Source organism: Dipodomys spectabilis, unplaced genomic scaffold (assembly GCF_019054845.1).
Source record: "Dipodomys spectabilis isolate Male_0828 unplaced genomic scaffold, ASM1905484v1 ptg000048l, whole genome shotgun sequence".
NCBI classification, from domain to species: Eukaryota; Metazoa; Chordata; class Mammalia; order Rodentia; family Heteromyidae; genus Dipodomys; species Dipodomys spectabilis.
This window is the reverse complement of record NW_024870725.1, coordinates 1,932,453-1,957,524: the sequence shown is the minus strand read 5'-3', so window position 1 is coordinate 1,957,524 and position 25,072 is coordinate 1,932,453. Positions and strand designations below refer to the sequence as shown.

Genomic DNA, 25,072 nt, shown 5'->3' with positions numbered 1-25,072 from the left:
ATACTGTGGGGGAGGGACATACAAAGCAACAAAGAAGTAATCTTATAAATGTGTTAGAAACAAATGCATGACAGAGAAAAACATTAAAATACGTATCTAAGGGTTCATTTTCCTAACATCACCTTATCTGACCTTTTCTGCTTGACTCATACATATACTAGATATTGCAAATAAGGGAAACCATGGGACCTATGTTTCTTTGGGCCTGGCTTATTTCACTTAATATAATTTTTTCCAAGTCTTTCCATTTCCTAACAAATGGGGCAATGTCATTCTTTCTGATGGAGGCATAGAATTCCATTGTGTATATTTTCTTGATCCATTCATCTACTGAGGGGCATCTGGGCTGGTTCCAGATCTTAGCTATGGTAAATAATGCTGCAATAAACATAGTTGTGCTGGTAGCTTTAGTGTGGTCTTGTTTGTAAACATTTGGGTAAAAGCCCAAAAGTGGGATTGCTGGGTCATAGGAGAGCTCTATGTGAAGTCTTTTGAGGAACCTCCATACTGCTTTCCAAAGTGGTTGAACAAGTTTACATTCCCACCAACAATGAAGTAAGGTTCCCTTCTGTCCACATCCCCTCCAGCATCTGTTGTTGTTAGAGTTCTTGATTTTTGCCATTCTAACTGGAGTGAGGTAGTATCTCAATGTCCAACCCCTCCCCTTTTTAAGAACCCATTTCCTTGTACTTATTTTGTTGAGCTTTGACTTAAACTTTCTAAAGAATTATATTATTTGAGCTCTCCATAGAGCATATTATATTTCACCTAATTTATTTGTAACTAATTGCATAACAAATAGTGTGTTTACTTATACACATATTCTAGCTACCACAAATGAGGGAAACCATGGAATTTGTTTCACTGGGTCTAGCTTAATTCATTTAATGTACTTTTTTCCAATTATTTCCATTTTATTTCTAATTATACAACATCATTCTTTTTGATAGATGAGTAGAATTGCATTGTATATACATACTACATTTTCTTGATCCATTTGTACATTGAGGGACTTCTGAACTGATTCCATATCTTACCTATGTTAAATAATACTGCAATGTTGTATTTGAGATTTGGCTGTCATATATGAGGCAAAAAAGACATACACTATTTGTCTGTCTGAGTCTGACTTAATTCATTAGACATGATTTGTTCTAGGTCTATCAATTTCCCTGCAAATGACAACAATATTCTAGCTAATGAATGTGTAAAAATCCATTGTGTCAATATACTACATTTTTTGATCCATTCATCTGTTAGAGGGCAACTGGACTATTTCCATAACTTGGTTATTGTGAATAGTGCAGCAATGCATGGATGTGCAAGTGTCTTTACCATATCTTGACTTGTAATGCTCTGGATAGATATCCAAGAGTAAAATGGATATATAAGGTTTATGTTTAGTTGTTTTTTTTTTAAATTTAATTTAATTTTATTTGTGAACATACTGTACAGAGGAGTTACAGTTACTTGGGCAGGATAATGCGTACATTTCTTACCAAGCATTGCAGCCTCCTCCTTTGTTTACCCTTCACATCCCTTCCCAGCCTCCCCCCTCTCCCCCTAATCCCAATCCTTCTCCCTCCCCCCCTTCCCCCCTCGTCCCCCCCCCCCCCCCCCGCACTAACGTTGTAAAGCTCGTTTTGGACATGACAACTTGTACTTCTCATTGTTGCAACAGGTCCACCTGTATCCTTAAACAACTGGTTTTTCCCCATCTCCTCCACAAGTTATACTGACATCAAATATAGTGAAAGCAGGGGTTATACTGTGGGGGAGGGACATACAAAGCAACAAAGAGATAATCTTATAAATGTGTTAGAAACACATGCATGAAAGAAAAAAAACATTAAAATACACATCTAAGGGTTTATTTTCCTGACCACATTATCTGACCTTTTCCGCTTGACTCATACATATACTAGATATTACAAATAAGGGAAACCATGGGACCTACGTTTCTTTGGGCCTGGCTTACTTCACTTAATATAATTTTTTCCAAGTTTTTCCATTTCCTAACAAATGGGGCAATGTCATTCTTTCTGATGGAGGCATAGAATTCCATTGTGTATATATACCACATTTTCTTGATCCATTCATCTACTGAGGGACATCTGGCTTGGTTCCATATCTTAGCTATGGTAAATAATGCTGCAATAAACATAGTTGTGCTGGTAGCTTTAGTGTGGTCTTGTTTGTAAACATTTGGGTAAATGCCCAAAAGTGAGATTGCTGGGTCATAGGAGAGCTCTATGTGGAGTCTTTTGAGGAACCTCCATACTACTTTCCAAAGTGGTTGAACAAGTTTACACTCCCACCAACAATGAAGTAAGGTTCCCTTCTGTCCGCATCCCCTCCAGCATCTGTTGTTATTAGAGTTCTTTGATTTTTGCCATTCTAACTGGGGTGAGGTGGTATCTCAATGTTGTTTTGATTTGCATTTCTTTTATGGCTAGGGAGGTTGAGCATTTCTTCGTGTGTCTATTGGCCATCCTTCTTTCTTCTTCAGAAAAGTTCCTCTTTAAGTCATTAGCCCACTTATTTATTGGACAGTTGTTTCTTTGAGGATTTGTTGTTGGGGGATTTAATTTTTTGTGTTCCAAGTACATTTTAGATATGAGACCCTTGTCCGTTTTATGGCTAGTGAAGATTTTCTCCCAATCTGTGGGCTTTCTATTGATCTTTCTAGCTATGACCTTTGCCATGCAAAAGCTCTACAATTTCATGTAATCCCATTTGTCCAACCTGTCTATGATTTGTTGTGTTTCTGGGTCTCTATTAAGAAAATTTTGGCCTGTGCCTAGTAGGCCTAGGGTTTCTTCTATTCCATCTTGTAATGTTTTCAGAGTGTCTGCTTTGACTCCGAGGTCTTTGATCCATTTGGAGTTGATTCTGGTGCAGGGTGATAAATAAGGATCTAGCTTTAGTTTTCTAAAGTAACTCACCAATTTTGGCAGCACCATTTACTGAAGAGGCTGTCTTTCTTCCATTCTATTGTTTTAGCTCCCTTATCGAAGATTAGATGCCTATAGGTATGTAGGTTCATTTCTGGGATTTCAATTCTATTCCATTGGTCCTGAGGTCTGTTCTTGTGCCAGTACCAAGCTGTTTTGATTACTATGGCTTTATAGTAGAGTTTGAAATTTGGTATTGATATGCCTCCAGCAGTGTTCTTTCCATTGAGGGGCGTTTTTTCTATTCGGGGTCTTTTATTTTTCCATATGAATTTTTGTATTGACTCTTCTATTTCCTTGAAGAATGAGGTTGGAATTTTGATAGGTATCGCATTGAATTTGTAGATAGCCTTAGGAAGTATTGCCATTTTCACGATGTTAATCTTTCCAATCCAGGAGCATGGGAGTTTTTCCCATTTTCTAAGTTCTGTTTTGATTTCCTTTTTCAAGTTTTTAAAGTTTTCATCATAGAGGTCCTTCACTTCCGAAGTTTCTTTCTAAGACTTTAGCCCACTTATTTATCAGGCAGTTGTTTCTTTGAGGATTTTTTTGTTGGGGGACTTAGTTTTTTGAGTTGTATGTATATTTTAGATATGAGACCCTTGTCCATTGTATGGCTAGTGAAGATCTTCTCCCAATCCATGGGGTATCTATTGAAATTGCTAGCCATGTCCTTTGCCATGCAGAAGCTGTGCAGTTTCATGCAATCACATTTGTCCAACCTTTCTTTGATTTCTTGTGTTTCTGGGTCTCTATTAAGAAAATTCCAGCCTGTACTACAGAGACCTAGGGTCTCTCCTATTCCATCCTGTCATATTTTCAGAGTGTCTGCTTTGACTCCGAGGTCTTTGATCCACTTGGAGTTGATTCTGCTGCAGGGTGATACATGGGGATCTAGCTTTGTTTTCTACAGGTGATTATCCAATTTTGCCAGCACAGTTTGCTGAAGAGGCTGTTTTTCTTCCATTCTATTTCTTAGCTCCCTTATCAAAGATTATGTGGCTATAAGTATGTGGGTTTATTTCTGGGTCTTCAGCTGTATTCCATTGGTCCTCAGGTCTGTTCTTGGGCCAATACCAAACTGCTTCGATTACTATAGCTTTGATATAGAGTTTGAAATTTAGTATTGATATTCCTCCAGCACTGTTCTTTCTGCTGAGGATTGTTTTTGCTATTTGTGGTCTTTTATTGTTCCATATGAATTTTGGATTTCTTCCATAATTTCATTAAAGAATGAGGCTGGGATATTGATAGGTATCACATTTAATTTGTAGATAGCCTTTGTCAGTATTGCCATTTTCATAATGTTAATCCTCCCAATCCAGGAACATGGGAGATTTTCCCACTTCTTTAGTTCTGCTTTAATTTCCTTCTTTGGGTTTTTAAAGTTTTCATCTTAGATGTCCTTCACTTCTTTAGTTAAGTCCGAGGTATTTTCATTTTTGTTGGGCTATTGCAAAAGGAGTTCCTTTCCTGATTTCAGCTGTGCTCTTCTCATTGGTGGCATACAGAAAAGCAATTGATTTTTTGTTTTTGTTTTTGTTTATTTTTTGGTTGTTTGTGGGGCTTGAATTCTGGGCCTGAGCGCTGTCCCTCAGCTTTTCAGCTCAAGGCTAGAGTTCTACTACTTGAGCCATAGTGCCGCTTCCAGGTTTCTTGTGGTTAATTGGAGACAAATATAAATATATTTTATTACCGACCTCCATTATGAGTTTGTATGATTGATCTCATTTTCTGATATGGATAACAGGAACTTGACTCTACACACTCCATGTACACTCAATTTATTTTACACAGAGACATTTTTGTCCATTCTCATTTGCCTTTTGAGAATGTCATCATTTCAGAATTGCAACAGATTTTCAGTTCCTAAAGGAAAGACTTCAGTATCATTCTTTAGAACAACTATACCCTTGTTTGCAGGTACTCCACCACCCTCTGCCCCCCCTCTGAACTTGGTTAAGATGCTAGACACACTAAAATGTAGTTTGCTATGCATTACAAATTGTATTTGCTAATCAAACTGCAGATATGATCTGTGTGATTTAGTAATACCAATATCACTAAAAGTTTCTTTTCTTCATTGTAAAGCAAATCTGGTTTAAGATGCATATTTGCAGATCCTGTCAACATCAGTGTGTGTCATATGTATGTTGCTAAGGAAATATACTGGATAATTATTTTTCTTAACCTTTATATCTGAACATTTGTGAGTATCTTTGGATCACAACAGGCATGCTTTACATATACATTTTCCAGGATATGTTCATAAGTCTTATGATCTGTAGCCCTCCTTTTTATTGCATTAAAAGGATTAAATTTCCTTTTGTTTTAGAATACTGTCATTTATAATTTTTCACATTTTAATTAGCATATATTATTTTTACAAGTGTGTTTCATTTTGAAATGTCTATATATGCACAAAATGTACTCTCACCCTCTCTCCATTTCTAAAACCGATTTCAAGCTTAAATTTTCATTTGCATATATATATATATATATATATATATATATAAAGTATATTGACCATATTAACTCTCTTTCACCTTTTCCATTTCTCTTTCTCATCACACTAGTAATCCTATCTTAGACTGGACCTGTTTTATATTTTTTCACATTCATTTCTTCTTTTTTTTTGGTGAATGGAAGACATAAGCCTGTAGTAAATGTCACACATAATTAAAATGAAACAAAACAAAGCAGAAAACCCAGAAACATATCAGCCTTCTAGGATGTTCTGTCTTGAAAATAATTCTTGGTTTATCCGTGCATGTGTGTAGAAGGGGAAGAGGTACCATTTGGGGAGGAAAGTATTAGCTACAAAACAATCAATACAACAGCTATTTTCTATTTTATGTATTTTTATTTTTCCTGCAGTCATTTGTACCCTAATAAGTGAGAGCAAAAGCAATATGAATAATGGTAGAAACATGAGACAGAAGTCTCACAGAGAAGAGTGAAAGTCTAGGACTAGAATTAAATGTAAATTAAACATATATTAAATGTACATTGTCAAACATGCCTAGTTTTGGAGATTCCTTGCTCTATGTTTTTCGTTGTGGGTGTCATAAATTCACAAGAAAGACACTTCATCAAATAAATGTCCTCCTTTACAGTAGCTGGCTTATCCATTTTAAAATTGTATATTCCTATTCAGTATATAGTATATTTCCATTCAATGGCTCAGAAGTATAGCTTTCCTAACATTGTAATAAATAATCCTGCAGAAAAAGCATGGTTTGCCTGTTTATGTAAATCCTCAAAGTCTTCATCCTGTTTTGGACAAAACAGAAAGACTACTTCATCAGTACCTTTATCACATTCATATTTTCATATTGAAAATTTTGAATTTCCTTCCAGAAATGTATTCTCACCAGTGATTTTTTTCTTTTATTGTGCATCTTGTTCTTCTGTGTCCTGCATGATTGCACAGGTTTTTCTAACTGGACAGCTGGAATAAGTTAGAGAGCAGACTTCAGAGAGAAGCAAAACTGTTCCTTTCAAAAAATTTCCAGGAGTGACTGAATATCTCTAAGGGCCTTTTCATTCCCAGAAGGGCTGGATTTAACATCCAGTCTAGTCTGTATTTTATTTGATTTTATTTTCCTTTATCCAGAAATACTCTCTGGCAGCATCTTAATGACTAGAATTTTGTGTGTGTGTGAATGATTTTTGTAACTATTGAGATCATAGAATATACAAATAATGTAATAATGAAATTAAAATATTTCAGAATATGTTATTGAAATGTATTTGGGAATTTTAATAATACATTGTTGAAATACCTCCTGAACTTTTCAGAATGTGTTTTTGAAATACATTTTGAAAAATCACAAGATAATAAGGTAATAATTTTCCAAGTTACCATGGAACTCCTATTAAGGATTTAACCCCCAACACATCCTAGAAGATACAAGTTCCCTAATAGCATTACAGAAAAAAATTTTTCAAGGCAGTATCCCTGCTGGTTAAAACACCTTTAACTAAGAGGAAACTGATACTTTATATTTCCAGGAAACATTATTAGTCAATGTTAATGGAACTGTCTTTTGTTAAAAATAAAGCATGTAACTACGATATCATTTTTAGCTTCATATTTTGTCATGATAATATTTTTGTGCATTCACTTCAGTCTTCATAGAGCTAAAAATAAATCTTTAGTAAATGTGATGCTTCCTGACTTTATGGCATATCTGACTTCTTTGTACTTAATGTTCATTAAAAGGCTATAAGCTCTAAAAGAAATTTTGTATCCCTTTAATTTTTTTATTGTCTTCTTCACTCAGGAGGTAGTCAAGCTACTCTTTAATTTGTTTTGCAATTCTGTTGAAATTTGACATTTAATATCACTTTGCATATTGCCTGAAGAGGAATTTTCAAATCTTATAGGCTGTCTTTCCATGGAGTTTTTATTCTATCCTCTTTAGCCTTTTACCCAACATCCAAAAAACAGCTTACTAGATGTGTGGTTTATAACTGCTCAAATAGCTTTTTCAGCCAGCAGATGCATTATAACCTGCAGCTCACACTTTCTTTAGACCATGCATTCTTTTTTTGTTGATAGCCATAATATACCCCTGCACAAATTCTTATGATTTTCTAAACCTAGGTTCTATACTACAATACCTAATTAGTGACTGGCTGCTGAGCATATCAACAGCTGAAAATATGTCTTTAAAAACTGTCATGTATTATTAATTAGTAATGCTTCCCAATCAGTACTATATTTGCTTGTGTCTCAGAGATAATTTTCTTCTCACACATGATATAATATAGATATTCTCAAAGGAGTTTCCATCCACTGTCATGATCTTTGGAGACAAAATCTTCTTAAGTAGTCAGATTAGTAACATAGGGTAAATTATTTCCATGATTCAATGATATATATCTCACCAGCAGAGAACAAAAACATCATGTTTAACAGCCATTTATTTTCCTTCTTTATTATTTATTTTAATATTTTTATTATATTTAAGTTGCTACACAAAAAACTTCTCATTCAAAAAAGCAGTTTATTAATTCAATGCATCTGGATCACCTCTTTCATCAGTCTTTTTTTTTTTTTTCTTTGGGTCCCGTCGTGGGGCCTGAACTCTGGGCCTGGGCGCTGTCCCTCAGCTCTTCAGCTCAAGGCTAGTACTCTACCACTTGAGCCACAGCGCCACTTCCAGCTTTTTTTTTTTCCTGCTTATGTGCTGCTGAGGAATCGAACTCAGGGCCTCAAGCATGCAAGGCAAGTGCTCTATCATTGAGCCACCTTCCCAGCCCTCATCATTCTTACCTAGCTCTCCCATCCCATTCTTTCCCTTGATTATCATTATTTATTTATTTATTTATTTACTTATTTATTTATTTGTCAGTTATGGGACTTGAACTCTGGGTCTGGGCGCTGTCCCTGAGCTCTTCAGCTCAAGACTAGCCCTCTGCCACCTGACTAACATTGCCACTTCCGGTATGCTAGTGGTTAATTGGAGATGAGGATCTCACCAACTTTCTTGTCCAGGCTTGCTTTGAACCACGATCCTCAGATATCAGCCTCCTGAGTAGCCAGGATTACAGTTGTGAGACACCAGTGCCTGGCAAAATTATCATAATTTTGTAGGGTATGATTTAAATATTATGACTATGTTTCTCTTCCTCTCTTTGTTCATTTATCCTCTCTCCTTAACTTCATCCCCTTTTGGAGTACCAGTTTCCTGGTGTTTATTTTATTGGACTGTGAGCTAGCCTTCCCAAGGAATTATACCATTTGAGTTTTCCCCTGAATCTATTGTATTTCCCTCAGTACAGTTGTATATACTCATATCAACTAAAATGTTTGCTTATATATTTATAAATTAATTCTAAAAGTATCTTTTAAGCTGCCTGGAAGACATATTAGAAAATAAACTGGATTTTGTGAATAGATAGTGGCTTTTCATAATCAGGCACATTCAGATTTGGAAAGAGCTCACATGTATCTGTGCCCATTTAAACTTTCACAGATATGAATACTGAGGTTCAAGAATTTTTTGTGGTACATATATATATATGTCTCATGGAATATATAGATATAGATATTGGAATTCCATGCTTCCATCAGAAAGAATGACACTGCCCCATTTGTAAGGAAATGGAACCACTTGAAAAAAATCATATTCAAGTGAGGTAAGCCAGTTCCAAAGAAACATAGGTCCAATGGTTTCCCTTATTTGTAATAATTACAAATAATTCCCTTATCTGTAATATGTATGACAATCTTAGCAGATGAACAGAATAGTTCAATAGCTTTTTACACACGACCATATAGGATGATGCTAAGGGAAATGAACAGCAAGACACAGACATAAGACGTTTTCCTTTGTTGTTGTTGTTTTTAATGTACTACGTGATTTCTTTTTTCTTTTGTGTTTTTCCCGTATGGTTTATCCCCTGATGTCACTGTATTTGATTTTGGTACCCTGAGTATTGTATATATATTTATTTGAATTAGGGAATGGAAGAGGAACAAAAAATGGTGAGATGAAGGACAAAGGGGGAACCAATGTAACAGCAATACTTACAAGACACTATGTTGGAAATTATCTGTACAACTTAGGGGGGTGGGAGGGAGGGAAAGATGGAGAAAAATGATGGAGGGAGTAGCAATTTGACAAGGAATGTACTTAATACCTTACTTATGTATCTGTAACTCCTCTGTACATCATCATGACAATAAAATTAAAATTAAAAAATTAAAAGAAAAAAAAAAGTAAAGTTAAATCTTGCAGTCAGAATCACCAAGCCCTGCAGATAAAATTAGAAGCAGCTCTGTTGACACTCCTAATCAGGACTTTTATATACCATGATGCTCTGAAGTTTTATCATCTCAAATTTCTGGGCTATAATGGGTCATGAGACATTTGTAACATCAAAACCCACTGAATTCTATTCAATTGTTTGTCTAGCCTGCCTCCATCAGAAAGAATGTCATTGCCCAATTTGTTGGGAAATGGAAAGTCTTGGAAAACATTATATTAAGTGAAGTAAGCCAGGCCCAAAGAAACATAGGTCCTAAGATTTCCCTTATTTTCAGTAACTAGTATATGCCTGAGACAAGCAGAAACAGTCCGATAATTTGATGTTAGGTGAAATGAACCCCAAGATAAGGACTCAAATGGTTTTTCTTTTTTGCTATTGTTTCTAACATATTTATGAGATGATTTCTTTGTTACTTTGTATGTCCTCCCCCAGGGTATTAGTCCTGTTTTCACAGTATTTGATGTTGGTATAATTTGGGGAGTGGAAGGGAAAAAACAAATTGTTTAACTAGGTGGACCTATTGTTTAAATAGGTAGACCCATTGCAACAATGTTGCAAGATGTTATGTTGAAAAACGAACTTTACAACTTTGGTGGGGAGGGGGAGAGATAGGAGGGCAGGAATAGTAAGGGGAAACAAAGGATGAGGCAACAATGCTTGATAAGAAATGTACTCATTACCATGCTCATGTAATTGTAATCCCTCTGTATGATATTTTCACAATAAAAAACCTTATTATTAATAATAAAAACCCACTGAAATACGTGTTCTGCTTATCATAAGAAGTTACTACCATGGTATCCTGTTGTGATATTAAGTTTGACACTCTGATATTCACAAAGTAAAATAAAACTGGAAAGTAATATTGTTAATATGTGTTCACATGAACACCATGTTTACACAAGTCATAGATCTTCTGTGGTGCCAGTGCCTTGGTGGAAATGCATTAAGCATCATCTAGAGTTCTCCAAGATTTCTTTTTTTTCCCCTTTTTTTGGCAGTCGTGGAGCTTGAACTCTGGGTCTGGGCACTGTCCTTCAGCTCTTCAGCTCAAGGTTAGTGCTCTACCACTAGAGCCACAGCGCCACTCACAGTTTTTTCTGCTTATGTGGGACTGAGGAATCAACCACAGGGACTCATGCATGCAAGGCAAGCACTCTACCACTTAGCAAACTTCCCAGCCCCAAGTTCTCTAGGATTTCTAATAGCAGAAATTTCTGTACAAGTTATTTGCTGGGCTATTTTCTCCAGAAGACAGAATTATGCTTCATTGTACAACTTTCTCAGGATGTCCGTGAAATTTTCAAAGCAGCCTATGCTCATGTGAACACTATCCACCTGGTTACTTGAACTGCTAATCCTTTAATCAATATAGTTAGGGCCACAGGAAGGATTTGAGAATCAGGAAGGGAAAAAAATCATATTAAAACTAACGCTTGATATAAGAGTTATAATGAATATAAGCAGTGGTGTGTGTGTGTGTGTGTGTGTGTGTGTGTGTGTGTGTGTGTGTGTGTGTGCATGTACATGCACTGATCCTGAGTTTTGGATTCATGACCTGGGTGCTGTTCTTGAACTGCTTTTTGCTCCACTCTACTATTTGAACCATAGCTCTACGTTTGGCTTTTTGGTAGTATTAGATATAAAGAGTTTCATGGATTTTCCTGCCCGTGCTGGCTTCAAAGTACAACACTCAGGTTTCAGCTTCCTCAATACCTAGGGTTACATATAAGAGCCACTGGTGCTTAGCTAAGCAGTGCTTAATAATATTTTACAATGCTGTAAAAGTGTCTAACTTCTCCCACATTTCCATAGGATATGAGAGAGACCTACAATGCTTTTCAAATATATGCCATATGGAAATGAAAATGTAAGTCCACACAAAACAACTATGAGATTGTTTCTAGAACTGTATCTCATAATAACAGGGTTTAAAACTCTAAATGTCTCTCAGATGATAAAAGAACATTTTATCGAGGCAATGGTTGAATTGAAAAGGCAATATAAGGCCTGAATGATTTCAGAATCAAAGGCTATGTAATATATGATTTCATTTATGTGAAAAATGCAGAAAATTTAAAATTTACAGACAGAAAATAGTTTCCTGGGGCCTAATACTTAAGAGGATAGTCTAGTCAGCAGTAATAGATAAAATATACTGTATTCTTTATTAGAAGAAATTGTCTCAAATTGATTTTATTATGGGGATATAAGTATGCTAAAACAAAGGGTACTTTAAATTGTGCATTTATTATTTGAAAGTTACCTCAGTGAACTGTTCAAAATAAGAAAACAGATTTCAATGGACATTTTTTAAAGAGGTGACTTGAATAGAATATAGATATCTCCACTAAACTGGAAGTTCTATCTGATGCTTATTCCCTCCTCTTCTTAACAAAGACAAGGGTATTTTTTGCCATCTCACATTACACAGCAGCTTAACAAGTACAGAGAACATTAACCTGGGACAAACTTCTTACTTAACAGCTTCAATTCTAAATCAAGGCCTCTAAAAGGGTTCTCAGAATAATTAAAGTTATCATAAATATGTAATAAACTAATAGTCACATAACATTTCTATTTAACCTATCCAGTTATTGATTGAGATTGTTTTATACACACACACACACACACATACACACACACACACACACACACACACACACACATATACTTTTTTTTTTTTTTGTCGGCCGTGGGGCTTGAACTCTGGGCCTGGGCGCTGTCCCTCAGCTCTTCAGGTCAAGGCGAGCACTCTACCACTTGAGCTACAGCACCACTTCCGGTTTTCTGGTGATTTATTGGAGATAGGAGTCTCACGGTCTCTCCTTCCTGGGCTGGCTTTGAACTGCGATCCTCAGATCTCAGCCTCCTGAGTAGCTAGGATTACAGGCGTGAGCCACCAGCGCCTGGAACACACATATATTTCTATATATATACTTGCTAATTTTCTAGTGGCATTTTATTTTTAAATTTTTTATTTTATTTTAATGATGCTGTACAGAGGGGTTACAGTTACATGAGTAAGGTAATGAGTACATTTATTGTCGAGCATTGTTACCCCCGCCTTTGTTTTTCTCCTACTATCCTTCCATCCCCTACCTCCTCCACTCGTCCCTCTCCCATAGAACATATTTTATTTCAGTTCTCACAATTCCTTTCTCAGTATGTGTGCTGCAGTCATCTTCTTTCTAATATCAATTAAGAAATGTTTTCTGATATATAGATATAAATATAGATATTCACCAAGTTTGTATTTAAAATAGGTATGGTTCTTTTATATATTCCTTAATGAGATTTTATTTTAAACTAGGCCTCTGCTTTAGGTTCTGTTTACTCTAACCTGTCATGTGTTTTGCCTTCACCTGCTTCTTGTCTCACCATGAAGGGTTAATGACTGTTCTGAGGCCCCACCCATCTGTGATTCAATAAGGACCACTGTTGCCATGGCTGCATTACTACATACCTGGGTACTTCCTCTGAAATACCATCAGCAGGCACTGGGCCACCAGAAAGTCATCACTTATGGGGTTAGTATAAGTGTTTTCTGGTGGATTAAGGACATCTTACCAACTTCACCTAGGAGAAAAGTTAAGAACTTTGGAATATTGTGGCTTTGACACTATTGGAATTACCCCATATTGCACAAAGTGGCCAAGGAATATCTTTATTTTGGTGAAGTACAGAAGATCGAGGCAAACATGTTTAGTCGACACTCATTGGATATTCCAGCTTTGATTTTTGATTGTGGTTCTGGGTTCTGCAAAGTAGGTCTGTCAGGAGAGATCGGACCCTGTTGTGTCATCGACTCTGTTGTGGGGTACCCAAAACTTAACATGTCTTCGTTAAGAATCCATCAGAAGAGGTTTTTCATAGGAGAACAAGCCCGGCGCAAGTATGATAGGCTATTTTTGCATTATCCCATTGAGCGTGGGCAGGTGGCAAGATGGGATGATGCGGAGAACCTCTGGAATCATGTGTTTGAATTGGAATTAGGTATAAAATCCAGCGAACATCCTGTACTAATGACTGAGCCCTCCTTAAATCCAAGAAGCACTCGCCAGAAGATTGCGGAAATCATGTTTGAGAAATTTTCTGTGCCAGCATTGTATCTGCTGAACCATGCGGTGGGAGCTCTCTATGCCTCTGCGTGTGTCACAGGCCTGGTGGTAGACATTGGAGATGGAATTACTAGCACAGTTCCTGTCTATGAGGGTTACTACCTGCCTCATGCAGTCAGCAGGCTCTGTGTGGCAGGGAGGGATATCACCGAACATCTCACCCATCTTCTAGTAACTAGAGACTGTAACTTCCCATGTATACTCAATAAGGCCATTACAGATAATTTGAAAGAGAAAATGTGCTTTGTCCCTTTGGAGCCAGAGAAGGAAATATGCAAGAAACAGCAGGAAGAGATCCTGAAACAATACAGACTTCCAGATGGGAATGTCATCCACATGGGAGAAAAACTGTGCAAATTGCCTGAGATACTTTTCTCACCTAACCTCATCGGTGACTCCAATCCAGGACTCTCTCAAATGCTCTACAACAGTATCACAAAATGCCAAACTGACATCCAGAAGAACCTCTTTGGGGAGATTAAGCTTTCAGGAGGCAGCACTTTATTCCCTGGACTAACAGAAAGGCTCATGAAAGACATACAACAGCTGACTCCCCTGGGAACCCTTATTAAGATCATAGCTACTCCTGATAGAAGTTTCTCTACATGGATTGGTGCTTCAGTTGTGACTTCTATGAATGCTTTTAAGAAGATGTGGGTCACTTCCTTGGAGTTCAAAGAGTTTGGTGAATCTGTTATCCAAAGAAAATGCTTTTAACAGGCACTAATCACAAAGCCCAGTTCAAAATAACATATGGTTGAACTATAAGGGAGATGTAGGATAGCTCCTTGGGCTTCAGTAGAATATTCAATAAACATCATTTCCCATTTCAGGGATCAGTTAATTTTTTTGTAGTTCCAAAGTAATTTGTGGTATGCATAGCAATCTTTAGGTGGTTCTAATCGACCTGTGGGCTCTAGTTCCTATTCTGTCTTCTTAAATTTGTTTTTTCCTAAGAAAATCTTGGGTGATATGTTGATATATTTACTTAAGGGTTAATAGTAACAGGTGCCTGATGCTTATGCCTAGAAATTGATTCAGTTAGGGTTTCTAGAATCTATTTTCAGTTGTTAGTCTTACAGTTGAAATTGATAGTATGCAAAGGAGAATCACCAAGAAAAATGTGCAGAGATTATAGAACAAAGATGGAAATACATGCTTGTCTCTTCCACGGACTCAAGCAATAGTTTCATTGTGTTAGTCTTTAGCAAAATAAAACTATTTTTTTAATTTTATTTTTTAATTGAAAGATGATGTGTTGTGGTTACAGTTACCTAGGTAAAACAATAAGTACATTCATTTTTAATCATCATTACCCCATCCCTCTTTATCTTCTATTTGCCCCTCCCTATCCCCCAAGTTATAATGTTCATATCACACAGTGTCAGGTATCAATGTTGCTGTGATCCATCCGTTGTTCTGCTATTTCTGTGATTCCCTTTCTCTTCCACATATTGCATTGTTTATTATGAGAAACATGAGGTACAAAAAGCTAAGAGAAATGAAGAAAGAAAAAAAAAACAAAAAAAAGGAATGAATTTTATACAGTCTATCTAATGAGAGCCTCTTGATTCCATGAATTGAAGTTCATATTAATATGCTCCATTTTATGTAGTCCTTTTCATTAAGCATTTGGGTTCTTGAGATCCCCTGCTAAGAGTATCTTCTACATATTCTAGTTCTTACAAATGAAGGAGATCATGTGAACTGCTTTTCTTTGGGTCTGGCTTACTTCACTTTATATATTTTTTCCAATATTTCCATTTCCTTATGAATGGAACAATGTTATTCTTTCTGGTGGAAGCATAGAATTCCAATGTGTATTTGTACCACATTTTCTTGATCCATTTATCCACTGAGGAGCATTTGGGTTGGTTCCATGTCTTGGCTATGGTAAATATGCTACGATGAACATTGTCTTACTGGTAGGTTTAGTGTGGCCTTGTTTGTGGACATTTGGGTAGATTCCCAGAAAAGGGATTGCTGGGTCATAGGGGAGCTCTATGTGTAGTTTCTTGAGGAAAATCCACACTGCTTTCCAGAGTGGTTGAACAAGTTTGCACTCCCACCAACAATGTGTAGTGTTCCCCATTGGTTGCTTCCCCTCTAGCATTTGTTAGATTTCTTGATTATGGACATTCTAACTGATATAAGAGGGAATCTCAATGTTGTTTTGATTTGCATTTCTTTTATAGCTAGACTTGTTGAGGAATTCTTCATATGTGTCTTTGCCATTTGCATTTCCTCTTCAGACAGGTCTCTAGCCCACTTTCTAATGGGGTGGTTGTTTCTTTGGGGATTTGTATTGGGGGAATTTAATTTCTTGAGCTGTTGGTGTATTTTAGATATGAGCACCTTGTCTGTTGTATGGGTGGTGAAGCTCTTTTCCCAGTCTGTGGGGTTTCAATATTTTTTTTTTTTGGTCCGGTCGTGGGGCCTGAACTCTGGGCCTGGGCACTGTCCCTCAGCTCTTCAGCTCAAGGCTAGCGCTCTACCACTTGAGCCACAGCACCACTTCCGGCTTTTTTCTTTTTGCTTATGTGGTGCTGAGGAATCAAACTCAGGGCCTCAGGCATGCAAGGCAAATGCTCTACCACTGAGCCAACTTCCCAGCCCCGGTTTCAATATATTTTACAAGCTATGTTCTTTGTTGTGCAGAAGCTCTGCAGTTTAATGAAATCCCATTTATCCAGACTTTCTTTGACTTGTTGTGTTTCTGGATCTTTATTAAGAAAGTTTCGTCCTGTGCCAAGGAGCACTAGTGTTTCTCCTATTTCTTCTTGTAATATTTTAAAGGTATCTGTTTTTACCTTGAGGTCTTTGATCAATTTGGAGTTGATCCTGGTTCAGGATGATATATAAGGATCTAACTTCAGTTTTCTACACGTTTAGCCAGTTCTGCTAGGACCTTTATTGAAGAGGCTGTCTTTCTTCCATGCTTTTTTTTTTGCTCCCTTGTTAAAGATTAGGTGGCCATAGGTCTGAGGATTCATTTCTGAGTCTTTGAATCTATTCCATTGGTCCTCAAGCCTGTTCTTGTGCCAGGACCAAATTGTTTTGAGTACTATGGTTTTGAAATAGAGTTTGAGGTTTGATATTGAAATCATTCCAGCATTGTTCTTTCTGCTAAGGATTGGTAAACATTTTTTGTGATATCAGATGAGTAATATCAAAAGAATGTTAGGCACAGGACTTTCTATTTAAGCTTTTGTAAACTCAGGGACTCTGCTTCCACATGAACAATTAATAACCAACAGTTCAATTTGATTATTTTATTTTGTCCATCTGATTTGCATTTTCCACATATTCAAAGTGCCATTTTCTTCAAAGCGAATTTTTATAGGGATAAAATATTAGCATTAGTGGTTAATAATTAAGAAATTGGTGAATAAATTACATGTGCAGAAATACTTCTTTATTTTAGTGGGATTTCCCCAAAACTTTATTAAGAGAAAAATAAAATGTCCAAAGATATCCTTTGTCACACGATGTACTTTCATAAGGAAAACATATTTTGTGAATTCGTTCACTTGTGTGTATAACAATATTCATTTGGTTGTAAGGTAACTTAACAGGGATGCCTAATTTTGGAAGATAGAATATTGGAATCTTTATTACATAGCAGTCTGCAAGCAGCCCATTGTTACAAAGGCCTGAAGACCCCAAGTACATGTAACATGGTTAGGAAACAGGCCAGAGAGGAAAGAAAGAACAAAAACAGTACCAACAAACAAATTCAGCTCCAATGGAGAGCTGAATTAGGATGCCATGATGACTAGAGATGAGCCAGGGACAGGACACAAGACACAATCACAGAGACACACAAGGCATAGTGTCCCAGTGCCTATGCTGTTCCATGCCTAAATAGGGTCTGGGCAGGGGCAGGGTCATAGGGCACTTCCAGTCCCAGGCTCTGGACTGACAAGTTCAATAACTTAACAGCCAAGTACCCACCCCTGTCTCCAAAGATCCAGGTATGCCTATCACCAGAGGGAATTGGAGGGCATCAGCCTCCCCCACCAAGGAAACAAGACAACATCTGCATTTCTCTGAAGCAGAGCCCCCCTAGCCTGCCTTGAGCTAAGCATCTGCATTTCAAAGGATGGCTTGTTTCATCTCCAGGCCTTGGAGCTGGATGGATAGCCACCATCTCCTTCCTAGGCACCAGAATGGCTGCAAATTATTTAGGCTCAGGCACCTTACTATATTCCCCCCTTTTCTTCTTGTGTACATGAAATAAAATCATTTATTTCTCTGTAATAAGGCTGAATTTTTTCCTGGGCTGTTTCCTCCTGTACTTTAAGGACTCTGGAAGATGAAGATGGCTCCATATGGTTGGTAACCATATAGTCAGGGGACTTTGAACTTTCTTTCCCCTGGTCATGCAGGGTAAAGTTTACAAATCTAAGTCCCACAGAAAGAATGTCCTACCACCAAAGTCTTAGTTGCAGTAGGTCCAAAGCAGTCTTTCACTAGGAATCAGCTGCATGTGATGGAGTAGGCAAGAGCCCAGTCCACTTTCACCACACTGGAGGTGGTCAGGATGATGATATAGATTTCCCTCCAAATGACTCTCAGGCTGTCCTGGAACTTCAAGCAAATGGGATAGGCAGCAGCAGCATCAACATCTCCCAGGGGCTCAACTAGATTGTCACAACTTCTGTTGGGTTTTCTGTAAATTCTACATAGACTGATTAAAGAAGCTTTACCTAAGGCCTGACATTAGTGAACTCTCCCAATATTTTCTTGTTTGTACACTGTTTTTTTTCAGGCTGGTGTCCCACTGGTTTAAGGAAGTTTTAGGCATTGGCCCCTGGATAAATTTACCAGGGTGACAACTTTTTTGGTGAGCAGATATTTTAAATAAGGCTAGAATTTCCTAAGCAGACAGAGAAAGCTTGGGCTTTAACCATCTCTCACAAGTGTAGTCTCCACACTTGCACACATGTTTCTCATGCCTCTACCTTTATTTTATTCTGCCTCATTTTTAAAAATGATTCTTGTCCCTTGATCTTAATGTAATTGATGGGTGAAGATCCATCTTCTGTAACTTCTTTAAGCTGACTCAGGGGCATGGATCCTACTTAGCCAGGAACCTATAATTTTAGACTATTTTACTAAGGGGTTGCCAGGATTAGATGTCATTAGGAATAGTATTTTACTTCAAACTGGAAATTATATACAACATTTAATACTTAACAACTGTACAGATCTTTTCTTGGGCTATGGCAGTGTAGCCTGTTTAACACTCTGGTTTGCAAAAGCACTTTTCTGAATGATTGAGAAACCTGAACTCTAGTGATCCTAACAATGCCTAAGTTACCTGTTCAGGCTTTTAGAAAATCTCAATAGGGACACAGTCTCAGGTCCACAGAATTCTTTCCTGAACTGGTGAATTAATGTGGCTGGTGCTAGCCCAAAAGTCACTGCCAATTAGAGCTTTGAGCAGATACTGGGGGGGGGGGGGGGGAGGGAGGGGGAGATTTTAAACTATCCTCCACATTTAAGAACCTTATCTTTTTACTATTCACTCTCACAGATTACTGACAAGTTCCTGCCCAGTTACTGAAGTAGACAGACATAGGCATTAGAAAGACATACTTAAAACCATTCCTCTATGACCAAACACAAGTAATTTCAGGGTCAGACACCGTATCTTCATCTGATCAGTTGCTTGTAACTCTGGATGTTCCATCATTGCCAGGGTCCCTGGAGTGCCTTTTTCCATGCTAAGATGATACACCTTTGGCATTTCCCTTGGTTGTTCACTGGATTTGAACTCAGGGCCTGAGTTCTGTTCCTCAGTGCTCCAGCTCAAGGATAGCACTCTACCACTGTGAGCCACAAAGCAACTCTGCTTTTCAGCACTCTACTGGCTGATTACAGATGACAGTCTCACAGGGACCTTTCTCTGTTGGGGCTGGTTTTGGACCACAGTTCTCAGATCAACTGTCTTTACAAAATCCACTTTACTCCAATTAAAAGCAACAAAGATGGATATTAGAAATAGTTTTATAAGCATGGTCTTATCTTGAACTTATTAAGGGCCAAAGTTACATCTGACAAACTTATAAGACTCCTCTGTCCTTTTCTGTGAGCCTCCTGGAAACTGTTACAAAAAAACCCTATACCTTGAAAAGGCATTAAACAATTATTTTGATATTCCAAATTGTTTCTCTTTTGCACTTTGAAACAAACATTTAGGACAATTTTACTTTAACTTTTATTTATTTACTTTTGTCAGTCATGAGGCTTGAACTCTGGGCTTGGGTGCTGTCCTCTAACCGCTTGAGCTACAGTGACACTTTTGGTTTTCTAGTGGTTTACTGGAAATAAGAGTCTCAGGGACTTTCCTGCCTAGGCTGGCTTTGAACCATGATCCTCAGATCTCAGCCTCCTAATAGCTTGGATTACAGGTGTGAGCCACCAGCGCCTGGCTACTTTCACATTTTTATATCCAGGAATCCATTTTTTTTAAATTTTTAGTCCTTTACTAACTTCTGTTTTAACACTTTAAACTTCAGTTTTTATTTCCACTTGAAGGACACTTTGAAATCTTGAGGCAGAGCATCTGGACCACTGTTTAAACTGGCCATTTTTTTCCTCTAGTCTGAGTTACCTGTAGGTAACTTTGAACTCAAACAGCAGTTTTTCCTTAATGCAAAAATTACAAACATTATCACTGTGACAAGAAGAATCCAGACTAGCAACTTTATGCCTTTTTAAAAACACATCCAACTGAAAATATCATAGAAATCAAATTGCATCATACAGATAAACTTTTAAAATCTCCGTTAAAATGTTTTCTTCAATTTAAATACATCCTAAGAGAAAGTTTTAGAACTGCCAATCACAACACCATTTTTTTTTTTTTTTTTGTCGATCATGGGGCTTGAACTCTGACCCTGGGTGCTCTCACTGAGCTCTTCAGCTCAAGGCTAGTGCTCTACCATTTGAGCCACAGCGCCACTTCTATTTTTCTGGTGGTTTATTGGAGATCAGAGTCTCATGGACTTTTCTGCCAGAGGTGGCTTTGAACCACGATCCTCAGATCTCAGCCTCTTGCATAGCTCTAACTACACGTGTGAGCCATAGGCACCCAGAGACAACACCAATTTTTATTATCAGGTTTCTAGTGTCCATCTGTAAGGAAAAGGCATAGGATGAAGATAAGCCACTCAGCCCCTGCTAAGGAATGGGAATATATCCTATCAGACTCTTGAATGGACCCCCTAGGGTCTCTATCACCGTGAGTGGACCTCCGCCCAAGGCTTTTCCCACCATACCTGGAACAAAAGATAAGAAATGATGGGCCTGCACAAGTTGTTGTTGATGTATGGAAGGAATGGAAGTAACAAGAAAGGAAAAAGTAAGAGTGGAAATAAAAGACTATAGTTACAATTAACCACCTGAATGAATGAAATCTTTTGTAGATGTCATATTTAAAACATACTTTGTACATATTTCTCCACTGCCTGTTTAGCAATGTCAAAATGCTGGCTCAGATGAAGCTGTAAAAATTGTTCAAACATTGTAAATCAATAAAATCTTTTTTTCATATTTGAAAAAGTTAATAACAAGACACATGTGTGTCTAGATAACAAAACCACAGTGGGAGGAGATAGGAAAATGACAACTTCAAAGAAAACTACAACACCATAACTATCCATTGAAGCTATAAAAACTTATAAGTTGATATGTACAATAAGATTATCCCAGAAAGGTGATAAAACAAACCTAAATTATTTCTAATAAAATCTTAAAATCTTTAATATCAATAAAAATTATCAATGAAAAACATTTTATTGAAATGATCTCATATATTTATATGATATACTGATAACAGATTAATGAACAGTGGAAATGATGAAATGGGAGTTGATTTATAAAATACTATGTAAAAGTTCAGTAATAAAATACTGTGATACATAAATACATGAATCATCAATACTGATTGGAACTTAAAATTTTATATGTATGTTACTGCAAATGAAATATTACTTAAATTTGGAAAAACTGGGCTGGGAAGGTGGCTCAGTGGTAGAGTGCTTGCTGTGCATGCGTAAGGCCCAGGGTTCGATCCTCAGGAAAGTGCCAGGAGTGGTGTTGTGGATCAAGTAGTAGAGCTTTGAGCTGAAGAGCTGAGGGACAGCACCCAGGCCCAGAGTTCAGGCCCTACAACCGACAAAAAAAGAAAACTGTTAAAACTAAATTCACACATCATTTTGTATAATTACTTTGTATACAATTATATAGTAGTAAAAAATTAAAAATAAGTTAAAGCAATTATCACAGTATTTAAAACATCTGTTATAATAAGTATATTTTCTTTTTCTTTTATTTATTTATTTTTTGGGTCCCGTCGTGGGGCCTGAACTCCGGGCCTGAGCGCTGTCCTTCAGCTCTTCAGCTCAAGGCTAGTGCTCTACCACTTGAGCCACAGTGCCACTTCCTGCTTTTTTCTTTTTTGCTTATGTGGTGCTGAGGAATCGAACCCAGGGCCTCAGGCATGCAAGCAAGCGCTCTACCACTGAGCCACCTTCCCAGCCCCTATATTTTCTTTTACAATAACATTAAATAAAGCTTTGTATGTTTAATTTCAATATAATGAGGATGCTAAATGATATTTGGAAATGTGATATGAGATTATTTGATTCTTATTGGTGATAAAATTGCAGGTATTGTTCACGATTGTTTTTCATATATAATATTAATTTTTATTTAGACTCTAAACTGTCATTGAAATGGAAATTTGCAACACCCACATGACAACCTTCTAAGTAGTATTTGTAAGTTATTTGGAGTCTGTTTACTCCAAATTTATAGTAGATTAGGACCCTGAAAAACATGATAAGTCAGAAAATCCCAGTAAAAAGAGCTGCAAAGTTGAGGAAGAAATGAGAAAGGAGCATAATTCAGTGATCTAAAAGAACACAAAGATCTTTACTTAAGAGGTAGATAATAGTAATTTTATGTGCTATAGTGATAGGTCAAATAAAATGAGGACAAGAAACTATCCTGTCTAGGATATGCAGAAAGGTGAGTAAACTGACAATCTTTGCTTTTCCTCCTTCTTTAAGCTTATCACTCTGCTTAGGGCTAAATCTGTAAGAACATTAGGAATCTGCTTACCAGTTAAAATAAAGTTACTAGTGAAGCATCTGGTCTTAAGTCGTGGGTGATGGGCTTGATTGTTATTAATACTCCTTTGCCCTTAGTGGAGGGAATGTGAGTATGGCTCTGATTCGATTTCTTTTCACGGCAATATTTTACTGTAAGATGAATCTGGAGATACTTTTGGATTTCTAACTGATACCACTCTCTCGTGTAATCCTAGGAATTCAGGGCTTAGTTCCATGCTCAAGTCTGCTTATACTTTTACATATTTTTCTTGGAAATACATTTGATGATAGAAAAAGTCTCAGTAATATCACTAGGTCTCTGGCAAAGGCCACACACTAGTGTGATCTGCCAACTCTGAGATTGCATTTTACCCATAGTCTGCTAGACATAGGTAGTTACCGTTTAGTCATTTTATATAGATCCAGAAGAGGCTCTGAACAACAAGAGGTGGGACAAAATGAAGGCCTTAGAATTGGCCTTTTGCTTTAGGTTTGACCTTCCAAGTGGTTAATCTTAAAGGCCAGCATCCCTGGTGCCCTCGCCCAATGATGGCTTGCTATAATTGTAGCTGGCTGTAACATTTTAAACAGACAGTAGAGGTCATTCTGATTTTGTCCTAACTGTGAAGGATATTTATGCAGTGTGAACTGTCTTCAAGGGTGGAGGAACCCAAAGCTGCCTCCTAGAGATGGTACAACAAGACTGATGGGTCCCAAGTCTCTCCATCCAGACCAGGCTCTGCTTGCCCAAGCTGTCATTTTTATTCAAGAAAACCAATTGACCCTGATTGCCAAAGGAAAAGAAAGAAAATATACTTCTTTCTTTACAATGGAACCACCTTTTCATTACTTTCCAACCCACATCTTCATACAGCATGATTGTAAGGGATTTTTGGGAAAAACACACAATCCAATGTTTTCCTGAAAAACACACAGCCCAATGTTTTCCTTAACAACTTAGCTCAAGCTGGTATTATTGCTTTCCCCCTCATGCCTTTTTCATTGTGCCAGAAAGGCTTTCTCCCATTTTCAGAAGGGACACTCTGACTGGCTCAGAGAACTACTGTCTTTATGGCACCAGAGCAAACTCCTTGCTTACCCTTAATGAAGATTAATATTAATCAAGAGATTTGGATCATACAGGGCAAGGTAGGTTGAGCAGTTAGGAGCCACTTCTGTTCAGATGCATCTTAAAGACCTAATTCTTTCTCTCGCCAGAAACATTATCCCTACAGGCCAGAAACACTGAAACTTCAGGAACTCATTTTATGGACTGAGACCCTGAAATCAGATAAACATTTATCCACCTCACACATGTATCCTCCATGCTCCAGCTTGGGCTTGTCAGTTGGGCATTTTTTTTCCATATTTGTCCAAGAAAAGGAGCAACACTAGAAATTCAAACTCAAGACAAATAATCCAGCAACTTGTGGGATAGTTGAAAAAAATTGGGTAGAGTAACAAAAGTTTGCCCAATATACTTGCAAGCTCTGGCATCTATGGCATTCATAATTCCCATTCAAATTAGTGAAGGATTTAAAGATGTATTTCCCACAATGTTGAAGGACTACTTTTCCAGGAAGCCTATAGCTCTCAGAAAACTATCTCCTTAAGCAACAGGCATTGGTATTAGAAGGGCTAGCCATCTAATTAAAAACTTGCCCACCTCTGATCCCTTCTACCTTTGTCCCTGAGAAAAATGGAAATAGAGCACAATTGTAAAAAGGTGGTAATGCAGAGTGAGACAACAAGAAATTATTTTAAAAAACACTTTTGGAGGACCCTGGTTTGATTGTCTTTAAGGATTTGAGCTCCTTTATGAAACATGGGGTCTAAAAGCCAAGTACATCATAGTCACTGTAGATGTGACAATGGAATGTTGGCCTCTTCTATATTCACTAGTGCTCAAGTTGCTGAACTTGAATAGCCCTTAGTAGAATGCTTAGAAACTAATAAAGGTAAGTGGGTATATGGAGGAAAGAGAAAGAGCAAGCAAGCAAGAGACGCTGTGTATGGTTTACTACTTCTGTATGCTCATTCTGCCACCTGCAATGAGAGACAACATATAATGGCTAAGGGATCCTCTATTAAGTTT

The 25,072-nt window shown here is 37.4% G+C and overlaps 1 protein-coding gene across 1 annotated transcript; it reads left to right on the top strand.

Moving 5' to 3' along the window:
* The first annotated feature begins 13,435 nt into the window (after positions 1 to 13,435).
* On the top strand, positions 13,436 to 14,572 carry LOC122107209 (actin-related protein T1-like). Its single transcript, XM_042678800.1, has one exon. The coding sequence runs from the start codon at positions 13,436 to 13,438 to the stop codon at positions 14,570 to 14,572; it is 1,137 nt and encodes a 378-aa protein (XP_042534734.1).
* The last annotated feature ends 10,500 nt before the right edge of the window (positions 14,573 to 25,072 follow it).